Source organism: Hoplias malabaricus, chromosome 10, assembly GCF_029633855.1.
Source record: "Hoplias malabaricus isolate fHopMal1 chromosome 10, fHopMal1.hap1, whole genome shotgun sequence".
Taxonomy (NCBI): Eukaryota; Metazoa; Chordata; class Actinopteri; order Characiformes; family Erythrinidae; genus Hoplias; species Hoplias malabaricus.
In genome coordinates, this window is record NC_089809.1 from 31,521,148 (window position 1) to 31,533,495 (window position 12,348).

At 39.1% G+C, this 12,348-nt stretch overlaps 1 protein-coding gene across 1 annotated transcript; it reads left to right on the forward strand.

Annotated features, from left to right (window-relative positions):
* The first annotated feature begins 1,500 nt into the window (after positions 1-1,500).
* On the forward strand, positions 1,501-9,887 carry elovl4a (ELOVL fatty acid elongase 4a). The gene is made up of 7 exons (XM_066682619.1): positions 1,501-1,742; positions 3,074-3,165; positions 4,968-5,155; positions 5,524-5,604; positions 6,315-6,486; positions 7,101-7,228; positions 7,898-9,887. Exons 2-7 carry the CDS (start codon positions 3,099-3,101, stop codon positions 8,207-8,209), a joined length of 948 nt encoding a protein of 315 aa, XP_066538716.1. The 5' UTR covers positions 1,501-1,742; positions 3,074-3,098; the 3' UTR covers positions 8,210-9,887.
* The last annotated feature ends 2,461 nt before the right edge of the window (positions 9,888-12,348 follow it).

Sequence of the window (12,348 nt, forward strand, 5' to 3'; positions counted from 1 at the left end):
AGCTCTAATGGATTGGCATAGGATAGTTTACATCTTATCTTGTATTTGATTATAAATCTCCAGAAAAAGGTGTGGGCTACAATGTTTTTACCAAATTTAAGGCATTAGGGGATTTTTTTATATTGATATATCTTCTTCGAAATATGTAATTTTACTTAATATAGCTGAGATTTGAAGGGTTTAATTGATGACCAGAGGGAGATTTTAAGAATGGTAAAGTCTGAAAAAATCTGATTGTAGATTTCTGCATTCGAAAAATGCCATATTTGTTTTCTTTAAAGGTGTTTCTCTTAAACAATCAACATAAAATGTTAAAAATTTTCAAATGACTATGTTAAATCATTAGCACATTATTAGGACCTGCATGAGTTTGATCAATGACACTTTAATGTGCTTTGAAAGTGGACGACTGGGTCTAGGGCTGTGTGTGTGTGTGTGTGTGGGTGTGTGTGTGTGTGTGTGTGTGTGTGTGTGGGTGGGGGTGAATGGAGCAGTGAATGGAGATTACACTGATGGGGAAAAACAGTTCACGCCTCCTACCATCTGCACGAGCAGAGAGGGATTAGACAATCCATCCGATCTCTTTGTTAACCTGCACATCACCTCGTCTGTTCTGGGACTACTGTGTTAAAACATTTTATCCCCACAAAGTTAGGTCTGTTTGCATTTTACATGTATATATTATTTTAAACTATACTGTGTTTTGTGCTCCAGTTCATCAGGTCAGCATGTGGCAATAACATAAGTGTAAATAGTAGATTAATCAAACCTCAGGGTTTTATTACCACTGCACGAGTCATAGACTTTGTTTCATATTCGCATATTCATATTTCTTTCTTCAATAGCTCTCAAACAGTGCACGCAAATTAGTTAATACTTGTAAAGTTTTTTTTTTTCAAGACAAGCAGCTCAGTTTATTAGAAATGTTTGCCTTTTGAAACCCACAAAACATATTGTTTTCTATGGGCTGCCCCATAGAAAACTGCTGTTTGTCTTTGATCCCATAATAAAACCTATTTAAAAAAACTATAATAAAACAATAAAACAATGAGTATTAACCTCGTTGGAGAGCTATCGAAGAAAGATATATGAATATGCGAATATGAAACCAACTGAGTAGCACATCGCCCTTTGAATCACTCATTCCTAATGGTTAAAATTCATTTAGTTATTTTACCAACCAATAATTAACTCCACTCTAAATCTGGGAATTTTTTTAAAGACCTTCTATAGCCTAGTGCACTGCGGTAGAGATACACAGATAAATAGTTTTTGAGGGCAAGTTAAGCCTAGAAAAGGTTTGTCTCGTGAATTTGTATTGACTTTAATTTAAAAATGAATTTTATCTGTGGATAAAATTAATATGCGCATATTTCGGACATATCGAGCAAAGTATGTATCACATGTCCATCTCATTAAATGTGCATTTGGCGCTGCTTCCTGGTTCAACTGATCTTAGATCAGTAACGTGCGCTGGCACCTCTGCACATGCGCAGTTCTGCACTGCCAGTTTTTTCAGAGGAGAGAACCGCAGCCAGCAGCGCACTCATGTCGATACCCATTAGGATGCTCTGCTCATGTTTATAGGCTGCGTTCGGGCCCTTCTTCTTTTCGATCCTCCGGATTTTACAGGCGAACCCTGTTATATTTGGGGCGTTTCGATTCTCCAGCAACCAGCGGAATATCTGAGTCCCGTGACCTTGCGCTGAATGTCCTTACAAACGGATTTTAATCCCAGAACGGTAAGCGTAAAATTTAGACAGTGACGAGCTGCAGAGAGCCTGTGGTTAGATGGCCAAATATCTGTTGATAATAGATGATGAAATGAGAATAATCCGGAATACTGGACTCTTGTGCTCGATGCGCAGGTGCATCCACCACGCGGACTAAACTGGAGTAGCTGATTAACGATACATTTAAACCCAAAGGTTATCAGTTCATGGCATTTACAGTCTGTCACACGCCATCCCGGTCCCTTCTGCTCTGTAACCTAGCTCTTTTCTGACCGGTGCCTGAGGTACTAGGCCTGGCCCACTGCGCTTCTGCAGTTCTGTTGCTTTCTGGTTTAGGATGCAGGGAGGAGGAAAAGAAGGAGGCCTATTTCTAGTCCGAGTGTAGGATATAACGTTATTTCCTTTGCAGGCTTCTTAGACTCACCCGGAGTCCCACTTAAAGCAGAAATTAAGGTTAGGCGGGACCTTATGCTTACGCGGATTACAAAATGGCTTCAGCTCTTGCCTGATTATCTTTACAGCTCCGGCCGTGAGGGTATGTGCTGACACATGCGACCAGTGCTTTTGTGCTTTAGGCCCCCTCCTCTAGACCCCAACTCACTACTGTTCACCATTTATACTTGTTAGTGAGATTCAGTGTTAAATAAATATCCTTTAAAATGATCATGATAAGACTTTTTAAAAACAACTGCTCTAGGCATAACTTCACAGAGAATATAGGATAAGATTTAGGATGTGTCTGTAATGTTGTCATTGAACTTTAATTAGGTTATTTTGACGACACAGTGTCTTTGTTGTAATACATGGAATCACAACTCTGATTACCTTTGTGTATCACTCTGTGAAGTGTTGAAGGTTCAGTGACATCACAGTATGGTTTGGAATTGACTGAATGAATTAAGCATTACACACTCGTTAGTGTAGAGTAGAGCTAGATACACTTTTCTAGGCACCCAAAGCACTTTACAATTTTTGGGCTATGCCTCAGCCACCACCAGTTTGTAGCATGCGCCTGGGTGATGTGACACTAGCAAATGTGCACAAGTATATCACCATATATCAGTTATTGAGTATTAAAGGAGACAGACTGAGGCAGACTTCAGGGTAACACCCCTACTCGAGTTAATGTCCAGGGATATTTTATGGACATTGATTTTGTACCTGGGTCCTTGGAGAGAAACCATTTAATTCAATGTGTTCTTTAAAAATGGGTGCAATGTTTGTATGTCATTACTTTAAAAAACATTATAGGATGTATATTATTATGTACTGCATTGGCTTTTGCACTGATATGTTCTTTGAAACAGAATTCTCATTCTTTTCTTTTTATTCCCTTCAAGGAAAATTAGGACCTGAACTGCAAAGATGGATATTGTAACACATCTCATCAACGACACTTTTGAGTTCTATAAATGGGGCCTTACAATTGCAGGTAACTGCAGCTTCCTCTGTTTCTTGAACTAGGGGTTTTACTTTCAGGAGTGCCGTATGGACGCCTGGTAGAAGTAAGAAATCCTTCTCAATCCAGAGAGATTTTAGTTCATTTCCAAATATTTTTTTTACCTCTTCTTTTATGTTGACTGGGTAATAGTAATCATAGTAATACAAAATCATCATGAATAGTTTATCTGGGAATATCTCGTTCCAGCTTCATGTCAGTAGCTTTTTACAGGTCCTTACTTCTTGATGCTTGAATGCATGACAGTGTATAATGCAATACAAAAATCACAATTTGTCCATGTTAACTTCAATTTATTCCGTAAAGACTAATCACTGACATGACTTCACACTGTGCTTGAAACACAGGATTTGCATGTGCATCAATTGTTCATGCACAAGCTTACAGAATATCTAAAAATGATTCTACACATGGCATCTGGAGTGAGCTTCTGTTGCCGCACTGCATGATGATCTGATAAGCGATAATGGCTGTGAAGATGGCTGTTATGAGGCTGAAAACAAATCAGTATATGATACATCTGAAATATTGGTTGTAACTGAAGGATTAAAAAAAAAAAAACCCTGTTCCACGTGCTGAAGCCAAAGAGCCTCCAAATAGGTATGATTGATGTAGTAGATAGGAAATGAATTAGGTAGTGTTACATCCTGGCAGAAACACAGACTACAAATCTGTCAGTATTTAAAAAGTCATGGACTGCAATAGTTTTGCAACTAGAACTAACCATAAAATATTTTATTCATTCATTCATTGTCTGTAACTGCTTGTCCAGTTCAGGGTCACGGTGGGTCCGGAGCCTACCCGGAATCACTGTGCGCAAGACAGGAACACACCCTGAAGGGGGCGCCAGTACTTCACAGGGCAACACACTCTCATTCATGCCTATGGACGTTTTTGAGTCGCCAATCCACCTACCAACGTTTTTATTTATTTATTTATTTTTTGGACCGTGGGAAACCCACACTGGGAAAACACACCAAACTCCTCACAGACAGTCACCCGGAGGGGGACTTGAACCCACTAGGTTTCTGGAGCTGTGTGACTGTGACACTACCTGCTGCTCCAGCGTGCCCCCTACATATATAGATGCTCTACAAAATGTAAATAAAGAAAGAATGCAATGATGTACATATAATTTAAACCCTGTATTTAAATTGAAATAGTACAAAGACAACATTTCAAATTATAAAACTGACAAATTTGATTGGTTTTAGAAAAATAAATGTCCATTTTTAAATGGATGCCAGCAACACATTCCAAAAAAGATTGGGACAGAACAAAAAAAATTACTTTAAAAAAAGGAAAAAAAAAAAAAACCTCTTGCTTTCAACATTTAAATTTTGTTTTTGTACTATTCACTATTTTAATTTAAATATGCACATCATTGCATTCTGTTTTTATTTACATTTTGCATATTTTCCATTCTAGTTTTCTTATGATTCTCCTGAATATAGATACAATATCCAAATTAAAGCCTCAGTCACATTTTTTTCAGTTTTAGAAGCATTTTGTTGAGTATAGAGGCAAAACGATAATAATTGTCACTGCCTGATTACTTCTAGACATCAAGATATTCAGAAAATGAGACACTATGATGTAAATGCATAATAATTTATATTTTTCTAAAATGATCTAATATTAATCTGTTAATGTGGGGTATAATAATCCCATCCAGTCCCTAGTAACTCTACAACCTCACACTCTAGGAAACAAGCTTAGATCTGTCAGCTCATAAGAATGGTACTGAGTGAATTCCTGTTGTCTCCTCATTCTAGACAAACGAGTGGAGAAATGGCCACTGATGGACTCTCCTCTCCCCACGCTGGCCATCAGCTCCTCCTACCTACTCTTCCTCTGGCTTGGGCCGAAGTTCATGCGGAACAGGGAACCTTTTCAACTCAGGAAGACCCTTATCGTCTACAACTTCAGCATGGTCATTTTTAATGTTTTCATCTTCAAAGAGGTGCGTTCTCTCTGGATAATATGGATTAATATGGTAACGTAATAGAAATGGTCTTTTTGGCAATTGAAATATAAATGTATATCCTGTCCTAATGGTGTGTATTGTAACCATCGCTGTTACTTATCAGTGGTTTGCAGAATAATGCATTTTTATTAAAGTCAGATTAGGTTTTTGGCTAAATGTTGTTTTATAAGCTTTAAGTTTCATTAGGAAAAATTGCCCCCCCCTTTTTTTTTTTCCTTCCCCCCCTCTTGAGGGCCTCCTTGTGATTATCATTGAGGTTGCAATTTGCTTTCTCTTTGATCTTTCCCTTCCTCAATCTGATGACACTCTTTCTGATGGCTCTATTTTTACCTGTTTTATTTCAGCTCTTCCTTGCAGCACGGGCAGCAAACTACAGTTACCTCTGTCAGCAAGTGGACTACTCAGATGACCCTAACGAAGTCAGGGTGAGTATATACCTGGAGCAGGGGTGGGCAATCATATCCTTAAAGGGCCAGTGTGGCTGCTGGTTTTTAGTCCATTCACTCCTTTAATCAGTTGGTCCCACTAAAACAACGGCTCATGTGACCTCCTGATTGGTTGGAACAAAAACCAGCAGCTACACCAGCACTTGCCCAGCCTTGGCCTGTAGAGAGGCCCTGATGTGATTAGCATCAGTTTTGCCCTGTCTTCATGGCTGTGTCCAGCTAACATAAATTAAGTACAATTTAGACAGCAGGCAATGTGTTCCTTTCGTCCTATCAAGCCAAAGAGTGGGAATATAAGGAAAACCCAATTTCAGTGATCTCTAATGCCACAAACACACAAACTAGTTAACTGGCTGTCCAAAATGTCACTGCCACAACAGTCAAAGATTACCCAGCTTGCATAAGTCAAGGGTCATAATGATGTGCAATATTTACTTTCCACTGTCCTATTTAAAATCTTCTAGGACAGGTCAAGACATGTCACGCTGACTTAGGCTTGAAAGAGATTTAATTAAACCTAATTAATCACGCGGCACTGACATGTAAACTGCAGTGAATGCACTGGTGGGAGCCAGTAAACTCAGAAACCACCTAAAATGATAATTAAGTAGATTAATATATTATGTAATACTCTTATGAGATTATGCAATAGTATATTTACTGTTTCATGTTACCTTCTTTCTAAACAGATGGCAGCTGCCCTCTGGTGGTACTTTGTTTCCAAAGGAGTAGAGTACCTGGACACAGTGTTCTTCATCCTACGGAAGAAGTTCAACCATGTCACATTTCTACATGTTTACCACCACTGTACCATGTTTACCCTGTGGTGGATTGGTATCAAGTGGGTTGCTGGAGGACAGTGTAAGTGTTACCACAGATGCATTGCAATTTATGTGTGAATTCGTGAGGAATTCATAATTTTCAGCTTCATGCATGACACATGCCTGCACATCAGCACTAGTTAACTACTAGTTTCTAGTAAAACATGGATGATAAATGGATATTTTCTAACAGATATTAAGTTGTAAATTCAGGGTTTAGACTGTCTAGATGATGCACAGCGAATGTTGAATATCTATAAAAAAATAGCAAAATATCCCATGTTTGGGATGGTGTAAGGAATCAAAGAGCAGGTCCAAAAAAGCCCAAAAAATACAAAAACAGAGGCCAACTGAACAGAGAATAAAGAGCTAAGTTGAAATATGCATCTAGAATTTTCAAAACTTTTCAGGGGCAAGGATAAGAGCATCTTCTAAAGGCTGTAAATGTAAATATTGCTAATTTTGCATGTTGTAACTGTCCAATGAAAAACATATCTCCAGTTTTGTGGGTTTTTAGTTTAGTACATCATTTGAACACAGCAGTTATTTCTTCACATTGTGTGATAACTTCATGAATTCATTGAGTTCTACTGGAAGGAATACTGTTTTGAGTAGGTGTATGTATGACAAATATCTCTTTATTTTCTCTTGCAGCTTTCTTTGGTGCTCATATGAATGCAGCAATCCATGTACTTATGTATCTTTATTATGGTCTGGCTGCTTGCGGGCCAAAGATCCAGAAATACTTGTGGTGGAAGAAGTACCTGACAATTATCCAAATGGTATTTTGAAATTGTTAAATTATTGCTGTTTGTTCAGATTGCAGTTGTGAACCAGTGCTGCTTTTAATAGGTTCATTATTGAGTGCAGATGTTTTTCCCCTTTTTTCCATTATTAAAAAACTAGAATATGTGCCCAGAATGTTAGTGTGTTGCAAAAAGAGCGCCAGTAGTATAAAACTTATTTACCACTTGAACTACATATGAACTTAATTATATAAAGATTTATGCACCCGATTCTCCCCAACCACATGTTTTAAACATAATCATTTTACTATACTATTAATACGTAAATACACAATCAAATGGCAGTTATGGAAAATTATTTTATATACATTCATTCATTCATTATCTGTAACTGCTTATCCAGTTCAGGGTCGCAGTATTTTATATACAGTAATCTTCAAATAAAATCTGACTTCCATCAAATCCTAATGGAAGAGTAGCAGAAAAGTGTCAGGCAGATAGGATTAATTCAGTAAGAAATATTATTCTTTAATTTTAAATCAATATATTGTAACTTTAAAAAAAAAAAAAAGTATCCAATCACACTTCTTTTGATATGCTTTTGTTTTCACCGCTAACAGTAAGAAATTAATGTTTTGCACTTTACAGAGAATTGCTTCCAGAGAAACTCTTTGCAAACACTAAAACTCTTTTTCTGTTCCTCAGATCCAGTTCCATGTTACAATAGGCCACACTGCTCTGTCACTCTACACTGATTGCCCCTTCCCTAAATGGATGCACTGGTGTCTTATTGGCTATGCCCTCACCTTCATTGTGCTCTTTGGAAACTTCTACTATCAGACATACCGACGTCAGCCTCGTCGCGAAGGCTCATCTAAACCCAGCAAAGCAGTGTCTAACGGGGCTCCTAATGGAATGCTGGCAGCCAGTAATGGAGTGTCTGGGAAGATGGCGGAGAAGCCGGCTGTGGTAGAGAATGGAAGGAGGAAGAGAAAGGGCAGGGCAAAACGTGACTAGAGCAGAGAGAGCGGGAAAGAAAGGCATAAACAGGCAGGCTTCCATGCACATGCTGCCAAGACTACAGACTGAATAGGTGATGGAAATGGAAGGACATTGGTAGAGAACCAGTATCTGCTGAGGTATGCCTGTAATGGGGCCCTGCCTGTTTGGAGGAAGCTGTAAAGTTGACAGCTCTGTGTAGGAGGTGTTTTTCCCCACCAGGCCTGGTGGACCTAATTATAAATATTTGTTATGAACAAAATGTTGGTTTCCACTCCTTACAGACAAGTGTTTCTGCTGTTTGTATGCTTAAACATCTCTGTAAGGGGAACTGACCAGTCCATGTTTTGCCCACAGATGTCTTTCATGCCAGGTTGGACAAGCTTTACAGAATATCAGCCTAATGCTTTCACTCTGAATTGTAGAGTTGTTGCATAACACTAGGTTTCCAGTTCAAAATCAAGCTGCACTGTGTTATTATACCTCATCAAATGTTTGCAGGTTAATGTTTATTATACAATGACCATTCATACACATACAAAACAAATACTCTAAAAGTTTGTGTGCTATAATTTTGCGTTTGCTGTGTTCTGTAAATCTTAACAGCTGCTTTGAATGGCCACATTTATGGGCAGAGCATGGATGGATCAGTGGAACACTCCCAACCCAAGATCAAGAGGGCATCAACTCTCCCTCAAGGCATGATATTATTTTAGTAATCATTTCATACATACATTATCTGCCTGTCTGTCTGCCTTTTATGTCTTTGTCCTGTTGAATTCCTTAGGTTCTCAGGCCAGTCTTGGTATAACACGTTTACATGCCCCTATGCACATTTTGCTTTGTATCATATCTAAAGACTCAGTAGAATATGTTAATTCAACTCATTAAATGAGATTGTGAACAGAGAATACAGTATATTGCATTGTGGCATTTAATATGATCACAGTTAAGCACTTACTCTATGTTTAAAAAAAGTTTCAGCCCATACAAGGCTTGATAATTAGTGAGATATCTGTCATCCATTAGCTTATGAGTTTACAGGTGTAATATGTAACCGGCATTTCACAGAAATACTGAAGAAATAGGGAATCAAGTGTAGTGAAGCAAATGTATTATGGATTTGAATGTTTTAAGCAGATAACTCCATGAAGTTGTGTAGTATTTTATGTCTAACAGTAAAAAGGGGGTCAACCACATGTGATGTTTCTCTGTTCTTTTTGAATTATTTATCCGTTTATCCATTTATTTATTTATTTATTGTAAAAGTCATTATGATGTCAGTTTCATAGTTTGAATTTTCTTAAGCAGCTGTACAATTCATCACTTAGCTTGTGTAAAATGGCCTTTCCATCAGATTCTTAAGAGGAAAAGCTTCAACTGAAATGCTCATCTTAAATATGTTAAATACGTGCTGCTGTAGTCATCGTAATTAGGCATCCAAAGTGAAGTTACAAGAGTGTGACATATCTATAGAGACACTCTCTGAAGCCTGCTCTAATCAGAAATATTCCACTGTACGTTTATGCAGTCTTAAAATGCTACTTGTCATATCTTTTGTTTTTGTTTTTAGTAATTATCCAGAAATGTATTGCTTGAGTTTTGTGTTCTTGAATACTTGTTTGTTTTTTATGTTGTATATGCTGTGTGATTTTTGTACATTTGTGCTTTTAAAAATAAAAAATGGATATCATGAATGGACATTGCTCAGTTCAGGTCACAGACTCCTGCTTCTTGCTACATAGCAGATTCTATTATTCATTCATTCATTATCTGTAACCGCTTATCCAGTTCACGGTCACAGTGGGTCCAGAGCCCAGAGAATCATTGGGCGCAAGGCAGGAATACACCCTGGAGGGGGCGCCAGTCCTTCACAGGGCAACGCAGACACACACATTCACTCACACTCACACCTACAGACACTTTTGAGTCGCCAATCCACCTACCAACGTGTGTTTTTGGACTGGGAGGAAACCGGAGCACCCGGAGGAAACCCACGCGGACACAGGGAGAACACACCAAACGCCTCACAGACAGTCACCCGGAGCGGGAATTGAACCCACAACCTCCAGGCCCGTGGAGTTGTGTGACTGCGACACTACCTGCTGCATCACCATGCCGCCCTTCTATTATTCAATAAAATAAATATTGAAATAATTGAAAATACAAAGTTATATTTGTTTATTATTTTATTGTTTGGGACATTTAGTTTTCTGTGGTTATTCGGCCACTATATTCTGACTAGAGAATTTCTCCTGCAGGTCAGCAACAATTTGCAGCCCTTCACTGCTCTCAGTATACAGCCCAATTTTGAGAAACTTCTCTATGTCAGCTCCCATCATGCACTCACCACATTATCTTTACTCTTATCTGTCCACTCTACATACAGCTAATTCTATTCCTCCTGCTACACAGCATTGCATACAAGTGTGTCTCCCGTTTTCCTTTCGTCCCTCAGGAGCTGCCAGAAGGTAAACCCCACACACACACCAGCTGTACCTCGCCCCAGTGCTCCCCACTATACCCCACCCCCTTTCCCTTCCATGCCTCAAAGCCTATGACAGTCTCCAAGGACCAATCAGATTCCTGCCTCTCCTTCTCCTCCAAAGCAGCCCAGACAAAGGTTACCATGGAAACTGTACACAGCTGCACTCCATGCAGCCGTCTGGCTCCCTTTCTTCCACAGTCTGCTCATATGGGAGCCATCATTCAGCGGGCCTCTTTACTGCACCTCTTATTTCACTTACTGCTTTTCATTTTTCATGAGGTAGCCTTAATCTGAGAGAGGACAAAAGGGGGGTTCACATAAAATGAGAGAGGACAAAAGTCATCCTTCTTAAACTGACATCCATCTTTCATTCCCCTTAGATTATCTGACCCAAGATCGTTCGTATTAACATTTGAATCCCATTTAAAACGGTCATTACTCTTCATTAGTAAGGCATTAGACTTACTTCATATATCTGCTCTGATAACCCTCTAAAGGTAGTCATTTGTTTTCACTGACTTGGTACTGTGGTGTTCCCAACGATCCTCTGTGTGTTTAGAGAAGTTAAGTGAGCAGAGCCATGCAGAGATGTCATTTGATACCTTTGCTACAATGGTGTCAGAAATAGGGCCCTGCTGAGACGAAGTGGGATCCTCTTCCTCAGCAAGTTCAAAAGTGAAGAGCGGCGAACAGCAAGGTGTCAGAACAAGGAAATTTAATGCAAAGTCTGCCTACTGACAGACACTGGCAGAGCAGTAGATTGCACAGGAAGGTTTTGAAAGTGGACTGGAAAAGGCATGGAAGCTACACTCACTAGCAAAAGACCAGTTATCTGAGTTTGGTGGTTTGTCTTAGGCAGCGCTCCACAGCGGAATGACAGAGCCAGGCAGCAGAGGATAGTTTTTTTTTAAAAGAAACATTACATCTGTAATTAGCCTTTTGAACTAATCACCTCAACCCTATTGTACTATACTGTGTGTCCAATTGCTTTTAACCAATAGCACGATAGAGTTAATGAGTATAAAATACCAGACAAATGCAGTCTCTTGCCTGTTCATTTTGAACCTTCCAACACATTCTGTGTCAAACTGTGACACCATCTCATACCTACTGTCAGTTCACTGAATATTATCTATAAGGCAACAAAAAATGAAATGCAATCCTCTGTTGTGTTGTGTGGCTGCTCACCTCAGCAGGAGCAGCAGACTGATGCCTATTCTATGGAAGAAAGCTTGTCTTTGTTTCTCCATGGGTGCCATAGCAAAGAAATCTTCTTCCTACCTGCCAGAAGCTCCGTGGATAAAAGAAAAGCAGAGAACAGCAAGAGATGCTTAGGCAAATCTGAGACACTGGAGACGCATTAGCCACATATGACCTAGCAGCAAAATTGTAAAAACAATCTGCATTATTTTCACTGTCAGAAAAGCTGCTTCTTTACTTTTGGCAAATTTACAGGAGCTGGAAAACCATTCTTGAATTTTAATGATGTTAAGGCAATAAAAAAAATTTAATTTAATTTTGCACCATTCTTATTAGTCTCATTTCATTATGAGTCTGATCACGGAAATGTGATCATGGATCATGGAGATATATATATCCCTGCAGGTAGTGTCGCAGTCACACAGCTCCAGGGACCTGGAGGTTGTGTGTTCGAGTCTCGCTCCGGGTG

What these genes read in the sequence shown, in the direction of transcription:
- elovl4a (XM_066682619.1), top strand. Translation starts at nt 3,099, where the DNA reads ATGGATATTGTAACACATCTCATCAACGACACTTTTGAGTTCTATAAA. An exon ending in ATGGGGCCTTACAATTGCAG is followed by an intron (nt 3,166 to 4,967) that starts GTAACTGCAGCT and finishes TCCTCATTCTAG; the next exon opens with ACAAACGAGTGGAGAAATGG. An exon ending in ATGACCCTAACGAAGTCAGG is followed by an intron (nt 5,605 to 6,314) that starts GTGAGTATATAC and finishes CTTTCTAAACAG; the next exon opens with ATGGCAGCTGCCCTCTGGTG.